General features: G+C 36.8%; 1 protein-coding gene across 2 annotated transcripts in view; it reads left to right on the top strand.

The window, feature by feature from the left end:
- GRID1 (glutamate ionotropic receptor delta type subunit 1) overlaps positions 1 to 17,726 on the top strand; it is a 1,431,845-nt gene that overhangs the window by 1,400,114 nt on the left and 14,005 nt on the right. For both annotated transcript variants that reach the window (XM_019502226.1, XM_019502225.1), the window contains exons 14-15: positions 1,858 to 2,024; positions 3,723 to 3,963. In XM_019502226.1, coding sequence (XP_019357771.1) covers positions 1,858 to 2,024; positions 3,723 to 3,963 — 408 coding nt within the window. The remainder of the gene's footprint in view (positions 1 to 1,857; positions 2,025 to 3,722; positions 3,964 to 17,726) is intronic.

Genomic DNA, 17,726 nt, shown 5'->3' with positions numbered 1-17,726 from the left:
TCCATTTGCACCAAAATTCCCCTTTTTGCCTTCCCAATTCAGGCAGATGTGCATGAAGTGTCAGCCACGGTAATATATTGAGGATACTGAGGTTTTATTATGGCAGTGGGATGCCTAAAAAGAACTAGTTTTTTCAGAGTGTTTTTTTTTTTAATTCATATGATACATTGTTTAATATTTCATTTTTGATTTTGGCAACAGGATTTGGTTTTCTTTCAATGAAGAGTCATATCTAAGTGTTTCTGTAGGGCCTGTGCTGTATTTCAGACTACAATGTTTTGTACTAATATAGCAATAGTCATCTGAAAATATCTCAGACATGTAATAGAAATTACTTATGTTTGCCTGGGCTTTGGGGCATTGGGATTCCTTCTCAGCTTTCTGCAAAATATAGCAAGTAACCAACCACTTTTTTGTGTTAAACCCAAAAGCAAAGGGGCTTCAGGGTATTTTGTTTACCTTGGCACCAAAAAGGTTGGACATTCTAGGACTTGGGTCACTGTGAGACCAAATAAGAAAGTTCATTTCTTTTCTTTTCTTTTCTTTTCTTTTCTTTTCTTTTCTTGCCTGGGTACTATCCGTGGGAGGACCACTCACACATTTTTGGATGATTGTCATGTTTGGACACTTGTCAAGTTCAGAGTGATGTGGTTGTTTATAGTCAGATGCTGAAGTGACATGTGTTTAAATAACTGTGTGAGTCTCCAGCAGGTAGCAAATGATACCATGCAACATCTGAGGGAATCTTATAGAATTTTAGTTCTATCCAAAGCAGAACATACATGGAGAATGAAAACAACCTGAAGAAATGGCTAATTCTGCATCAGAACTGAGGCTGTTGTTTTGACAGAGCTTGAGGATAACTTTTTAAACAAACGTATGATGACATACAGAAGTTCAGCTTCTTGCCCTGTCTGTCTTAACTGATGATAAACACAAATGAAAAAAAAGTCTTCAAAGACTGGATCTTTGATTACTAATTTATTTGCATTAGATTCTCCAGCCCATCTGTTCCACTGTGCTGTATATGTTCACTAGAGACTTAAAAACATATTACTTAAATACGTTAGGAAACCAAAGATTAGTTTAACCAACCTTTTTATTGAATTCCCATCCAGAGATGTTTCTTACATCTTATGATAAGTAAGGTGATTTACATTCATCTGGTGTGCTGCACACAGGCACTGGTTTGAATCCCAATTAAGGCTGACATTTCAGAACAACTGCCTGGGTATATAGTAAAATAAGTCAATATTGGTCCCAAATAGAGCAAGTGGGAGACTTTGGTGCCTCTTCCTTTCCTGCCTAGCATTGCAGGACTAGAGCAGTTCTTTTCCTTGGCTTCCTTTATTTATTTATTCATTTGGGGAGAACTGTGATGCTGTTGTTTTGTGACTGACAGAAAATACCATTTAGTATTTGTATCGGCCAAGCTGTGTAAATGTGGAGAACTGGTCAAATTAAAATATGCTTACTAATCAGTGTTCCTTAGGGAAACAACATCTAGTACTATCACTTAAGGTGATGGCTTTGATTCATTATTAATTGTTAGCATTATCTATTATTTAAAGACTTATCCAAGGCTTACCCTTGACCCTGTCATACACACAAAGTCATGGAGCAAGGCTACTACCCTATGGGATCTCATTTAAAAAGTGGGAGACTTCTGGGGTGGATGTGAAGTAAAGGAAGCAATGCCAGGAACATTAGAACAGTCCTAATGTGTTGTAGGCTACATTTTGTTACAAACTAATGAAATGCCATTACTGGGTAATGGAAATCTCAACACTTCTTTGAGACTATCTTAAGTCATAGACCTACTGTATACACTAAGCTTTATTTATGATGCATTTACAGGCAAAGAAAGGCAACTATGCTTTTTTGTGGGATGTAACAGTGGTGGAGTATGCAGCTCTGACAGATGATGACTGTTCTGTGACCGTCATTGGAAACAGCATCAGTAGCAAAGGCTATGGGATAGCACTTCAGCATGGCAGCCCCTACAGAGATCTCTTTTCCCAAAGGTAAAACAAAACCATGCTTGTTCCACATTATTCTTCTCTGAAACAAAAACTCTCACACTCAGTTGAGGTGAACTTTAGCTATGCCTGTTTTTAAAGTGAATATCTGCCATTTAAGGTTCTTTTTTTTTTCCCCTTAAATTTTTTTTTGTAATAGACTAAATCAGAGAATGGGGAACATTCTCAACCCAGCAATTGCTGTTTGTGTTCTCATGGAGTGAGTAGGAGGGAGTCAGAAATTAGTGGAGATTTGGCTGTGCTCCCAACACTCCTGGTATTATGTATACTATCCATTAAGTGTCGGTGCTGGTTATCATTTCCAGAATACTGGGCAAATTGGGAGGGTGACTGAGTTTTTCTCAGTAACAATCTATTTTCCAGGCTGCTCCTGAGGCCATGAAACAATATGCTGTCTCAGATGGGGGGCTTATGATAAAACAACTCAGACTTTAAACTGTAGGGCATACAAGTCAGAAACACAATAATGCTTGTTATGCATCATAGTACATTAGGTGAATGATAGTCACTCAGTGATTATATAAGTTCAGTAAGGGTATTGTTCTTCTGTATCTATCAAGTTCAGTGATCCCAGTAGCTAGTGGTCTATCAAAGCCATTTAAAATATAGATATATATTTTCCCTTTATGCTTAAACAAATGTGCAGAATGTAAGGGATATATATAGTCTTAGAAAGTGGCTGAGTACAAAGCTACAAGCAGGAGGCTAAGGCAGGCTGGCTGTCCATGTGGATTATTATTAAATGAGTTTTTTATTAGAAGTGGTAAACCACCAGCTGTGATAAGCTTAGATTTTCATGCTAACCAGACACAAAGCTGTCTTCTGAGGAAAGGTTGTTAGGAAACAGTAAACCCAGATCCAAAATGAATCATTCATGGAGGGATGGGGCACTTCACAAAGGGGAAACAATGATTAATTAGCAATTGTTAACATACTAATCTGAGCATAAAATAACATCATTATAGTAAAATCTTTCTAAATGAGCGATATTTGCTATAGTGCAAAGCAGAAGTAAATGAACCTATAGTTGCTTAAGTAGTTTTGTAGTCAGTACTGTGAAGGAATGGTAACAGTGCACAGAACTGCAGGACCATATCAATGCAAATAGTATATTTCATGAACAGGGTCCAAGGCACTAATTAACTAATGCAATGTCTTGTAAATCAGAACAATAGTGGGTCACATTTATGTGGGGTGGTCTTTACTTAGGGCAGTTTCGAAAATCATTTTGTTTTCAAAGCTGACCACTGAAGGCTTGCTGCTGCAGTGAGATACTACTGAGTAAATGCTCCTCAAACTCTTCCGCATTTTTAGGAACACATATATTTGTCCTAAAGGATTCAGTGTTAGTTCTGTTCCTTATAGAAAGTTATCCTTCTAAAAATGGTCCTCTTCCAATTGTGCTCATGCTCACAGCAAGTGAATGAGGGTTTATTTTTTTTAAATCAGAAAGCATATTTCATTGAATGTAGACATAGATAGAGTGATGAGGTCCTGGAATTGTAGAACTCTACCTGTCCAACTGGAGAATTTCTGTCCTGAAGATAGAAGGCTATTGAATAACACAAAAACTCTGAAGAATGGTCATTGGTGTTTTAAGATTCCATGACTGCAGAGATGTTAATAGACACACATGTTACAGAAAGCCCTCGAAATAATATTTGTGTTTCATATTTTCTACAGGATCTTAGAATTACAAGAGAGTGGAGATTTGGATGTTCTCAAACAGAAATGGTGGCCACGAATGGGACGCTGTGACCTGAACAGTCATACCAATGCACAAACAGATGGAAAGGCACTGAAGCTTCACAGTTTTGCAGGAGTCTTCTGCATTTTAGCAGTAGGCCTTCTTCTTGCATGCTTGGTGGCAGCACTGGAGTTGTGGTGGAATAGCAATCGTTGTCATCAAGAAACACCAAAAGAGGTCCATAACTTTTATTCTTATCACAATTAAAACTAGAGAATATAAAAGAAAGTGAGAACAAATTGAAATGGTGGGTTTTTAGCTGCTCTCACAAATACATCCACTCTATTAGCAGTACTACATTTTTGTATAGAATTTTATAGAGTTTTTAAAATGTGATTTTCATGCTCATGGAAGGTGCCAGATTGATATCCCCAGAGAGTAAAGTCCTCTATTTATTTATAGATCACCTACAGCATGGACAGCAGCAGTGCAAACTTCCCCACATTGCCCCACCAACGTGCCTCAACCTTGACCTGAAGAGACTACATATAGGAGTTAAGAGTAGTTCAGACCTCATGTCCTTGGCCTCTGCTAGGACTGGCAACAAAGATACAGACTGACACCAAAAGTGGTACTACTTTTGTGATTAGGAATATTGTCCAATGGTCATTAAGAAGCAGCTCATTCTACATAGGCCACACAATTGCCATCAGATGATAACAATATTTCGTCACAGATCAATTTAAGCCAAATTTGAACTGGTGACCTTAGCAAATTCTTTATTCTATTACTATTTCAAACAGACATCTAGCTGCCCATGCTGTTGAACTGCTTTCTCTATTTTTCAAATCATATGCTTTGTTTCTAAAAATAAGCATCTCTGAGTAACTGCCTTACATATAAAATATTTTACTTAGAAAAGTCTATTTGAAATTACTTGTTTACAAAGTTTTTTGTACAAAGTACAATGCAATAATTAGTAACACTGTCATAGACTAATCAGTCCATAGGCAGTTATCTTGTATGAAGCTTATTTCCATTTCTATCAATTAAAATACTTAACAAACTAACCTCTGGTAATGTTTTGAAACCTTGCAATACTTTAGAATTTTTCATCTTAAGTTCGTTACAAGAAAATAACAGCAGCAGGCAGCACTGCAGCTGGAAGCAAAGTCATAGCCCATGAATTCCAATTTTTATTTCTAGGGTTGCCATAAGTATTAAAGTAATTGACGTATGTATGATATATAAGCAACTCTGGCAAGTGGGATCTGAAATATACATTACAGTCTGTAATGTTATGAAATACTTATCAGTAAGATTCCACTCCTCTGAATTCCTACTTCACCATTATTAATTTATCCATGAAGTCTTCTGTGATAAACATCTATATCATGCTTCTGGGTCAACCCATGAACTCACTTGAACACGGTCCTCAGTGTATATTGCTGAAAAGGAAAACTTTTTCCCTTACCTAGCACAGCATTATGAAAGTATTCACAGTGAAAACATAGGTGAAAATAACCTTGCTTGGAAGCACAGATGCATATAATTGTACATACAGATCTGGTGCAAGCCTTTTGCCTTTTCCCCTGCTATCTTGTAGACCTCATTCCCACTACATCTGTGGCGGTCCACTCCCCTATAACTTTGCTTAGCATGCCCCTATCCTGTAAAAATCTAAGTATATTTGTATCACTTTGCTTTGGAGACAGGATCAGGGATGGAAGGGGTAGTTGTTTGTAGTCTTCTAATATTGTTTTGTGTTCACAAGCATTAGCCATGGTTGGGTATGATGTATTCTGGTGTGTATTCTCCTCTCAATAGTCAGGGAGTCACAAGCATAAATCTTGTAAATTGAGATGAGAATATGCCAAAAGTTAGAGTTAAACATAGAAATAGTAAAATCAGTTTTAGATAACTTCAGTCTGTTTTCTTTCAAGTTGTTTTGATCTATATTTTATTTCTATTTACATCTCTGGGGGAAGGATCTATTTATATCATCTTTAATATTTTAATTCTTCATTTCCACTTTCCTTTATTTCTTTCTCTTTCTGGATATTTAACCAGAATTCTTACATACTCATTCCCCCTGTCTGTCTTGACATAGTTTAAAATATATTTTAGTATTTCTCACTGTTCTAAATGATAGCTTCCATAGCTTTCTGGTTTTTGAATGTTTGGTGCCACTAACAATTGTAAAACAACAACAATAAGACAAATATATACTATTATTGTACTCCAGCAAGATTGCTTACCTGTGTGTATGTTAATAAGTGTTTGCACATTTCAGTGGAAGCCATATCCAGTGTCAGGTAAACAAGATAAATTAAAGGTAAGCAGGACACATAACAGGTCAAGAAAAGATTGATGATTGTTCGGAAGAAGAACAAGTTTGCATAGATTTCTAGAAGTAGGCATTCTGTTTGGGCAAGGAAGTTCTATATGTACCAATTTAGACATACACAGCAACCTAGATGAATTGGATGTGTAGAAGAAGATAAAAGAAGGCCTCTTCTGTGGCTGAAGGACCTGAGTCATGAGTTTGGACATAATGAGAACACATAAGAAGAGGAGAAAGATTTTAAATTTCATGCAGTGATATGCAGGAAGCAAATAAAATGGTTTAAGAACGACTGAAAATTAGCTAGAGGAGAAGGTAACTTTTACAGGTACTTAGATAATGATTAGGAATATGGTTACATTTCTAAGCAGATTAGCTAGAAGCAGAATTTTGGAGGTACTAATGAAAAGTGAAATAAAAACAGATTACTGAGGAGGAGAAAGTAACTGTACTCACAGTGAGATATAGCCAAGGTGGATGCAGTGCAGTTTTACTGTGGTGTTAATATGAAGAGTGAAGACTTTGAAAATATTAAACAGAATGAAGTTTCAGAAGTTATGAAAGGAAAGGAATATGGAGGAAAGGAAAAAGGAGTTCAGAAAATATTTAGAATCATAGAACCATAGAAAATAGGGTTGGAATGGACCTCTGGAGGTCATCTGCCCCATGCCAGAGGCAGCATTGCTCCTATCCAAGCTATGCCATATAAATCCCTATTTAACATATTACTACAACTATATAATCAACCCTGTTGCACAAATACAAGCCATAGCACCCTAACTTGTCACAGGTAAAGCAGGGGGACAATGGTAGTCAGTGTCATGCTGCTGCAAGGATTGTTAAAATATGCTTGAGAGAAGGAAGGGGCTACATCCCCTGGTACAGAGGAAAGCAAGCCTGACCCCACATTCCATGCTATTCTGACCATGGGGTAAAATTCCATCCTAATTCCAAATATGATTTGGTTTGACTCTGAGAGGAGGGTCAAAACCCTTTTGCTAGGAACCTGCGGGTTTTAGTTTCAGCAGGAGCACACCAATCAGAATTTCCAATCTTGGCTGCAGCCAACACCAAATGCTTTTGAGGAAGGTGAAAAAAAAAAAAATCTGACACATCACAAGAGGAGGGGAAATATAATTCCTTCCTGGTCCATATGGCAACAAGCAAAACCCAGAAGCATGGAAAATACTCATAGTATAGCACAAGTATACCTACTTCTAGATCACCTCAGACCAATGCTTATTCAACCTCTTCTTGAACATCTCCAGGGATGGAGATTCCACAACTTCACTAGGTAATCTATTTCACAGTTTTAATAGTGAAGAGGTTTTCCTTGATAACTAATATAAACATACTTTGCTACAACTTCAAGCCATTGGTCCACATCCTGCTCTTTGCATCAAGAGGTAAAAGATGTACTCTCTCTTCTTTATGGCGGTTCTTCAGATATTTGAAAACTATTATCATTTCCCTTTTAAGTGCCTTTTCTATAAACTGAACATGTCTGTTTCCTTTAGCCTCTCCTCATATTGTCTTCCAAGCTTTTTATCACTTTTGATGTCTATTTCTGGACCCTCTCTGACTTTTCCATGTCCTTTTTAATATGTGGAGTGCAAAATGGCACACTCTAGGTGCCAAGTAAAGAGGCACTTTCATCTCCTGTGTTTTGCACCTAATGCTTCTATTGATGGAGCCCAAAATCACATTCACTTTTTTTGCAGCTGTATCACAGTGCAGACTCAAATTAAGCCTGTGATTGACCAAGATTCCCAGATCCTTCTTTACCATTCTGATATCCAGCCAGGTGTCACCTGTTTTCTATTTGTGCTTTTTGATTTCTTTTCCTAAGGTGTAGCACCTTGCATTTGTGAGCATTAAACTTCATCCTGTTAGCTCTAGCCCATCCTTCTAAGCTGTCTATATCCTTGTGAATTTTAACTGCTCTCCTCCTGTGTTTGCAGTCCTTCCCAGTTTTGTTTCATATGCAAACTGGTGGCAGAAGCTCTCTATTCCAGCATCCAAATCATTAATAAACACATTGAACAGTACTGGGCCCAGGACAGAGATCTGTGGGACTCTACTCAGACCTCACAACCCAGATCCATTTATAATTGCCTTTTGCTTGCAGCTGTTGAGCTGGTTGTCTATTCCTGTGTAGTTTTGTCTAGCTCACATTTCTCCATTTGTTTATAAGGACATGTGGGACTTCGTAAAAAGGCCCGCTGAAATCCAAATACACTATACCACTGTATTCCCTTCATCCATCAAACTACCTTTTTGAAGGAAACCAAGGGTTTTTGTCACAATGGAGTTTGCTGGGGCATGGTAATTACCACTCTCCAGCCAACTCAATTAATTGAATCAGCTCCTATGCACTGTGATTACAGTGCATTGGAGCAGCCTTGCTGCATGTGTAAAGGTGCCCAGTATGTGCACAGTAATTCATGTTGCCTGCTCATGATAAGCCTTTCCTTCTCCACGTACTTGCAAATGGACTTCTTTATGATATGCTCCAGTAACTTCCCAAGTATCAAAGGGAGGCTAACTCATCTACAGACCAGTCTGTAGACCAGTTAGCCTGTTAGTTTCCTGGATCCTCTTTTTTGTCTTTTTTTAAAGAGGAACACTATGTTGGCCCTTTTCCAGTCCTCAGGCATTTTGCCTCTCTCCCATGATTTCCCATGATTTATTTATCACTTACCTATTGATTCTCTATCCTACAATGCAAGAAATAGCAAGACTTCTATCCAGAGAAATGAAGACTGCATTGACTACTATTGTTCTAAGAACAGAATAAAAATCACCCATCCTGGATTTAATACAGGACATTTTTTTCCTACTCAACACATACTTCATAAGTATTTCTATTGATTATTTCTGTGATAAACTTTATGGGTGCTTGCAGACATAAAAGAAACAAACAAAAATGCAAAAATGGAGCTTTATTTTAAACTTGGTGCATTCCTGCACGAAGCCCCATGTATGCCCAGAAGAGGTAGCTCATTACTTTAGTCCAGCTCATTCGACATCTGTAAAGATCAGATGCTTTAGCAGGGCTTTCTGGCACTTTTATCTAATAGCTCATTGAATCAACTTTAGCTAAAAGCACCAAAAAGCCCTGCTGAAGCACTCAATCTTTACAGAAACTGCAGAGTGGGGTTGAAGTAACAGGCTGCTTCTTTCAGTAAAGCGCTTTTTTTTTTTAACATCTGCAAGCAGCCTATATGATCCTTTTAGGTGCTTTGCTTCATCCCAAATAAATCAGATTAATGAAAGGAGAATTATCCTCTGATGACATTAGGAAAATGGTATACCTGTGATACTATGCCAGGATCTCCCACACAGATTCATGATTATAGTCTATTAATACATTTGGCAATTTTACATGGTGCTAATTACTTCCAGTTTAAGGGAAATTTATATATAGTCATCTTTCCTTAACTCCATTTTCTAGAATTTATAATCAATATCTTTTGATTACTGTTGATGACCAGCTCTCTTTAACAGGCCATGAACACTACAGAAATCTCAGAACACTTTCAGAAATCTTAGCTTCAAAGCTGTATGACAAAAGGCCATATTTAACACCATTGATGTTTAGTGGTTTCTTACTGATCTACAAAACTTTATACCTAATATTTGGGTATCATAAACTTCAGAAGTTGTAAAAAAAACAGGAAAATCCAAAGTAAGGGTCATTTGGGACTTTCTATTACATCTTATTTTTTTGTCCCTTTTGAAACGTAGTTGTTGCAGTCAGTTTGCACTAACTTACTAAAAGAATCACTTGAAAAGGAGAGCCTTTTCAACTTTTTTCATAGTAATGTAGAAATTCCGAAATAAATAATTGCTTCTAGCTTCCTGCACTTTTTTGGTAGCTGGGTCCAGCAGAGTTCTGATCATCACGTGTGTGAAGCCTTCATTTAGTTGCAAGGTAGGAAATGATATTATTTTCAGCTTGCTTCACTAGTTAGTTCGGTATACGTTTCTCTAGTAAGGGCCAAAGCTTGAACTTTAATATGATTCTCTTGAAGGTTTTTTTTTAACTACACTTTGAATTAAAGCTGCTTAGTTTATGATTTTTTAAGTTTTTAATTAGTCTGTGGAAAAACCATTCTACTGAGCAGATTTTTCCCATTATTTGTATCCTCACTCTTCTCTTCTTTTATTACATTATGGTGCCAACAGCTAGAGCTCTGTCCACAGAAGCATATCTATACTAACTCATACACTTGTAGCAGCATCATGCCATCATTACTGTCTTCACTCTACTTTCAAGAAAATAAATATTATTGAATCCAGCAACTCTTCACTTTCTGACTCTGCTGGACTTTGGGAGGTACCAAAACTTTCCTGAAGTAATCATGAATACGTTCACAGTGTGCAGGGGGAAAAAAACACCCCTAAATCTGTATCTCTGAACTTGAGGTGTGCAGCCTTACATCATCTGCCTTTAACTTCACTATAGTATATCATATAGCTGTGTTTGCAGGTGATGTACCTATTTTAACCTACCTCAAACAAGTCTCAATTTATTAGCTTTAGCCCCTTTAGAAGTCCTCTTTGGTATGGATTGAGATCCATGGGGAAGGGTAAATATAAGATTACCAATACGGTCATATGTTGTCAAACTATTGCTAAGAGTACGACACCTCAGATCTTCAAGATGATGTTATTTCATAGCAATTCAGACGCTTCCACATTGCCCATATGGGGTCAATTATTTTTTGTGGGTTTTATTATTATTATTATTATTATTAATAATAAAGGATCTTACACTTACACTACTTTCTCCTCTCTTTTTCTTTCCTTTTCTTATCTTTTTTCATTTACATAATTGTTGTTGTTAGTTCTTTATCTGACCATTTGGTTTTCCCCTTGCACAGTTACTTGTGATTTTGAGAAACCACAAAACCATCAAACTGACATTTGCCTTTCCTTCATTGCATGCTCTTTATATTTTATGTTGTTTTTTAAAATTATTTTTTGCATATTTTTATAATATCAGAAATCTTTGTACATTTTTTGCTCAGAAATTACATATAAATGGTAATTTGTTTGTACCACTGTATTGTACTCTACTTTTCTAAGAAAAAATAAAAATGTGTTTTGGGGAGTGGGGAGGGGGAATAAATAATGTGAACACTGGCAGAATAATACATTGTAATGCCACATAGAAACTCAAGTTAAACATAACTCTGAATACTGAGTGATGACAAATTTATATAACTACCATCTTTAAAAGCAATATGATTTCAAGAGCAACCACAAGTCATCATAGAATACAAGATTTAATGCTGCTACATGACAAAATACACAGTTTTGGGGGAGGAAGAGGAAAATAATCTTATTATATTCTGTCCTTTGTACAGATATTAATACTGAGAAATTATGGGATAAACAGGCTTAACTAACTTTATTCTCGTTATTTGCACAACTGCAGAGTATGAGTCTTGAAAGCTCACCTCTTCTTTGAAGATCAATAGTATAGAATCAAATATTCTGCAACACCTAATCATAACCAATGATCTGATTCCAAGCCCTCTGAAATCAATATGAGTCTTACTGTTGACTACAATAGACTTGAATCAGTCCCTAATAGGAATGAGAATGAAATGTCATTCCTCTCCCTGTCAAAAAAGGGACAAAAACTGTGCTAGCTAAAGTTATATTTAAACATGATTGTTGCCAGCTCAGTTCCACCATTTCTTGCCAGACCTACTAGGAGCAGTTGTCTGGGGAAGGGAAAGGGATGGTTTGTATAAGAGCCATATAATAAAGTCCTGATGTATGATTCCTAGGTAAATAGTTTAGACTAGAACATGATGTAACCATTATGGTTCACGTTAAAAAAAATAAAAACGCCTGTGTAAAAGGGAGCATAAAATAATTCCCCTTGTAATGCGGGGAACTCTGATAGAAACAATGTAGGTTAACATCCCAATTCAGCAACAAACTTAAGTACATGTCTAAGTTTAATCATATGACTGATCCCACTATGAAGTCAGTGTGGTGCTCCAGTGCTTATTGTTTGTATCTGTGCTCAAGTATTTTGCTGAATTGAGTCTTAAATGTGCTTAGAACTATTCAGATGCTTGACTCAGTATTTATAGAACCTTTGTTTATATGTTCTATCTCAGTCCATGATGGTATATTCCAAATGATTTTCTGCTATTCGATCATTCAGTGGTAATGAAAGCATAACTTTGAATAAGAATAAAAAAAATTGCAACAGCATTTTGCCCAGATTTCTTTTTTTTTTAGGTTGTGAATTGTAAAGCCACTTAGGCATTGTTCTAACACATCATTTAAGTACACATTTAACTTCAAATAAGGGTTTAAACTGGACCTGATTTGAGTAAAATCTCCCATTAATTTTAATGTGTGGAATCAAAACTTAGTTTGTTTGATGTCAACCTGGATTAAGCATGGAGTCAAATTTTCCCACATGCCGAAGAGCTTTGCTGAATTTGGCTATACTTGCTTTGTGGAAAAAATACAGCACACAATTGGGAATACATTTTTAAATGAAGTATCTTGGATATTTTAAAAGATGTTGCCTGTTATTCGCTCCCTTCCAAATTATTCTTCTATTATTATTATCATGACCAGTAATTTTTTTATATATGCCACCCAGCACCATTGTAATGCATAATAATAATAATAAGCATTTACAATTTATAAAGCTTTTCATCCACAGACCTCATATAATTTTATAGAATCTGAGTTAACACTATTATATTTCCTATTAAAAACGGAGATAAATACTGAGAAAATTCAGATGTTTATGTGTTGTAATTGTTGGTAAAATCTGATGCTTACAACCACTGCTTACAAGGGTTTACTACCAGCAATTGAAGCCACATTTTCAAATAAAGCTCAGCTCTTATTTAGATGCCAATGGCCGTGTCTACATGAGGAGTGGACTGTGAAGTTGTTACTGCACAGTAGCATCCCTGCATGGTTTTTTCAAACGCTACTGCATAGTAGCATCGCATCACGGTTAGTGCCCACCGGTGCTACTGCGCAGTAGTGATGAACTACTCAGTAGTTCATGTAAATGTGCCCAATAAGGCCCTGCTTTTACATAGTGTAATTGTAGGTGGTTAACTAGGGAACAACAACTTGGTGCCTACTTAGAAGGGGAACAATTATGGAGCTCCAATTATGGCCTGGCTGTGATGAATGCCGATACCATCTTTGGTGACAGCCATTGCCTGTGCTGCTGCTGCACAGTGTGCTGACCTTCCTTGTTATGACCCTACACTTTTCAAAAATATTCAGCACCCAGCTGCTCTCTCTGTGATGCTGTTTGCCAGATTTTCAGTGATCTGACTTTTCAAAATCAGGACACATTTTTGATGCCTAAATAAAGCCTGAGCTATTTTCAGAATCTGATTCTGAGGGTGCTGAGGCCTTTAAAAAACCTAGTTCTTAATAGAAACCACAATGGATATTCAACTGGGTTCACAGTCTGCTGAGGCCATTTTTCATTATCTAAGCTCAAAGTAGCTTTAAGCATGCAGAGATGACTAGTGGATAATTCCTCCTGTACAGACAACCTCTGAATGGACATAAAACTGATGGAAGCAGCTCCTTTGCCTCTTTTGCCATCTCTCTCTCATATTCCTGGCACAATGAGAAAAACAGGTGTTTCTGAGGTAGCATATGGATGGGCCAGGAAAAGGAAGGAACAAGATGGAGACGAACTATGTTATGCCATAAATTCAACTGGAGTAAGTCAGGATATAAAAATTAAGCCCTAACTTACAATGAAGGGAATGCATAGCCCAGTCTATGTAAACAGTTTAGATCATGATCATAAAATGACTGAAAAAATGGAGAAAGAATCCCATATCTTTCAGTCAGGTTTGGAACAGAGACCTCCACATGTAAACTTTAGTTAAAAACATGGAGGGTGCTTTAAATATAACCTGCTAACTTACCATGATGAAGTCTTAGATGGTTTAAATATTGCTTCTTGAAAAATAGGCACTATGATGGCAATTACATATGATGAAAGTGATATTGTCCATGCTAGAAAATTCCATGCTAAGTCTGATTAAAAACAAACATGGAAAATAGACAAATGAGACAATATGTGAATTAAGTGAAGTGAAACATTAAGTACACTATTAGCTTCACTATTTTCATCCTTTTTTTTGTCTCCCTTTGCTTTCCTATCTGGAGATCAGGTGAGGCTGGGCCTCAGAACTATGGTGAGAATTTATTAAAAAATACAAATGAATGATTTGTTGAAAGTGCCTGCACAAATTAATCCTTGCTTACTTCCTCCTCTTCACCTCCCAAGCACTCCCTTGAAACCTAACCTTCCTGTTGCTTCAAATGCCCGTAACTAGTGGATACATAATGACTAGGTACAGACATTCAAGAAGCCCAAGGTGAAATCAAACTAAGTTACATGTTTTTTTCTGTAAGTGGCATAATTTAGTTCAACAGGAAACAGAACACACATTTGCCCTCTGGTGATTGGGGGAGGGGGGACAAATCTTAGACAGGTTTTGCCATTTTTAAACCAGTCTATGTATGCAGAATTTCTGTTTGTTACAGGTATAGACCGGTTTTGTCTGCTGAACTTTTGTTCTGTTACAGGTATAGACCAGTTTCTGGTCCAGTAAAAATGTAATGTCTGTACCTGGACAATGAGCACACGATAGACATTTTCACAACATGCAACTTCTCCTTTCCCAGAATATCCATTTTTTTAAAAAAAACATTGGCATGTTTGTAAAACACTACTTAATGGACACTGCATTTTCCTGTTACTTGTGCTGAAAAATGCTTCCATGAATTATCCTTTCTTGAAAACAATGGAAATATATATAGTACTATGTGCTGCAATCATTTATGTTCAGTTTAGAAAATGCCAGTATTTTATTGGTTGTGAATTAAGATTGACAAGGAATCAGAAATCTGGTTGCCCAGCATGAGTCGTAAGCCCCTCCCGCCCCCCATAGCAGTAGCAAATGAATTCTTTAAGGCTGACTTTCTTTCACCTTCTTGGGTTTGATTATACTATGAACAGGGATGATGATTATGAGAAGTCCTGTTATTGCAGATAGATCTTGGGTTCTGATAAGTGTAGCATTGGAGCACTGCAAATAAGCATGAGGATCTGACATGTTTGCCAGCAATCACCTATGTGTACTGTGTTTTGTATATTTATTTATACATTACCATATAATATGGATGAATTTAAAGGTGTGCATATATATATATATATATATATATATATATAAAGATTAAATCTGCTGCCTCGATATTATATAATACTGAGCCAGGAAATTTAAACTGCTGTGAAGTCATGGGCCTTGATGGGATGATAGTAATTTACACCAGCTAAAACATGTCTGTGGACCTATATGAATAATTTTACAGCCATGTTTTGAATGAGCTTCTTGGTTAGATATGACACAAAGCTAGATGGAAATGCGCAAGGTAGGAGGGACATGGGTTTTCAAAAATATGGTTGTAGAATGACATGCTTCTGTAGTGTAATACTATACTTAATTATACCACTTCTGTACTGAACTTGAGACTGCTACCAAAAAGAGCATCTTGCTTACTTGTTACTGCTTAGCATACATTAAACCATAGAAATAAGGCAGTGTAGCTGGCTCAGGGTGGCCCTGTTTGGCATAGCATTGCTCTAAAGCTCATTGTCTTGAGCATCATTCTTGGCATCTGTCCAGAGCTGCTTTTAGGCAGCTACACTTTTTTTATTTCTGGGCGTGAAGTGAGTGGGTGGCTTGGAGACTGCTTCTTGGCTGCAGTCCTAGGCAGAGCATAGAGGCAATGTAAACATGGTCATTATATCAGTTCCATTTTATTGTTATTTTCTAATAATTTCTCATATCTTGTAAATTTGGTTGTGTGAATTTGGCAGAGGAACATATGAGTAAACTGGAAATCTACTTGGGGAAAAAAGACTTCATCATCTCTTTCGTAACTTTTTGCTCATTGCTCATTGCTATTTATTTTCATTTGGAAGTTAGGATAAATAAAGGGACTGAGGGGGTGTTTGGAGTTTTTCGGCTTTATTTTAAAGAATAAAGGTTCATTATCCTTGCTATTAAGCAAAGCAATTGCTAGTGAATAAGGTTGTCCATATCACGTCACTGGAGTATTGTATTCCTTGAAGAGGATTATTCATCTGTTGAAAAAAACTTTATATTTAAATTCTATTAAATTTCTTTTCTTTCAATTGGATAAGAATTCATTGGACCTCAGCAAATGTCAGTCTTAGTGAGTTTTTCTTGTAACAGCTGCTTTATAGGTGATACTTTGGTTAACTACTATTTTAAAATGCATAGCATTTTTTCTGTTTATATGAACAGAACCTTGAATACAGAACCTGTGCTATCTTTATAAATATACCATAAGATGTGTCTTAAAGTATATGCTTGAAGTGGATCTGTAGTTGTATTTAATATGAGAGAATAATGGGCAAATCAGCATCCAGCAGAATACACAGTCAGCAAATTTTGTTATATTATGTGTTTTTTGACTAGTTCAGTTGCCTGTGATAAATTAATGGCACCATATGTACATCACTATGTCTGTTTACAAATCTGTCTCATATCACTGCATTGCCAGCTACTGCAATAATGAGGATGAAAGCCAATTTGAATAAAACATCTATTATTTGCGTTATATTAATTTAACACAACACTAACTCTTTGTTTCTACAATATGTCAAATAATTCTAATATAATAAAAACCTTAGTCAGTCTATCTGTCCATAACGCTTTATTCACACTCTGATTGGTTGTCTCAGCAGCCAATCACAATGCTGACTGAAACAACCAAAAAGAGTGCTCCAAGAGCACTCTGGACAAGAGGTAGCAGTGCAGCAGAGTGCCACCATGATGGTGGGGATGAAGAGGATGAAATGGGGGGGGGGTCGCCCCTCTCACCCTGGCCCTGCTCACTGGAGGCAGAGGCAACATGGGGTGCTGGCCGAGGGGGACGGTGGGGCCCCCCCACTCCGTTCCTGGGAGGTGGCACAGGATAGTGGGTGGCGAACTCTCTGTCCCTGCTCACCCCCCCTCCTGCCCCCGTCATTCCTGATGGGCAATTGGCTAGTATAAATATAAATAAATATATATATATATAACTACTTTTTCTCCTCTGTCAGAACCTGAGGGAATGCATTAGAAATATGGCTTTGCAAATGTACCAGATGAAACTGAGAGTAAATATGAACAGAATGGTCGCATTTACATGCAACGCTATCGTGCAATGATTACTGCACATTTATTTAGTATTTGTATAAGCAAGTACTAAATAAATGTGCAGTAACTCGAGTTACTGTGCAGTAGTGCTGGTAAGTGCCTTTTAAGTGACCCTACTGTGCAATAGCCTAATTCTACTGCATTGTAGCATGTCAGTATGGTTTTTGTTGCACAATTCAATTTAATATGAAATTTTAAAAGAAGTCTTCTTTTGGTCATACTTTATATATATATATATATATATATATATATACACCCATTCTCATTAAATATTTTATGTCTGAATACAAGTATCTGGAATTTTGTAACTGGAATGTGTATTCATTTCAAATGCATAGGAAATATTACTGAACTAGTAGTATAACCTGTGGATATTAGAGCATGTCAGTTGATCTCTTCAT

The sequence above is a fragment of the Gavialis gangeticus genome, unplaced genomic scaffold (genome assembly GCF_001723915.1).
Source record: "Gavialis gangeticus isolate Ggan-Ray unplaced genomic scaffold, GavGan_comp1, whole genome shotgun sequence".
NCBI classification, from domain to species: Eukaryota; Metazoa; Chordata; order Crocodylia; family Gavialidae; genus Gavialis; species Gavialis gangeticus.
This window is presented reverse-complemented; position numbering and strand designations above follow the sequence as displayed.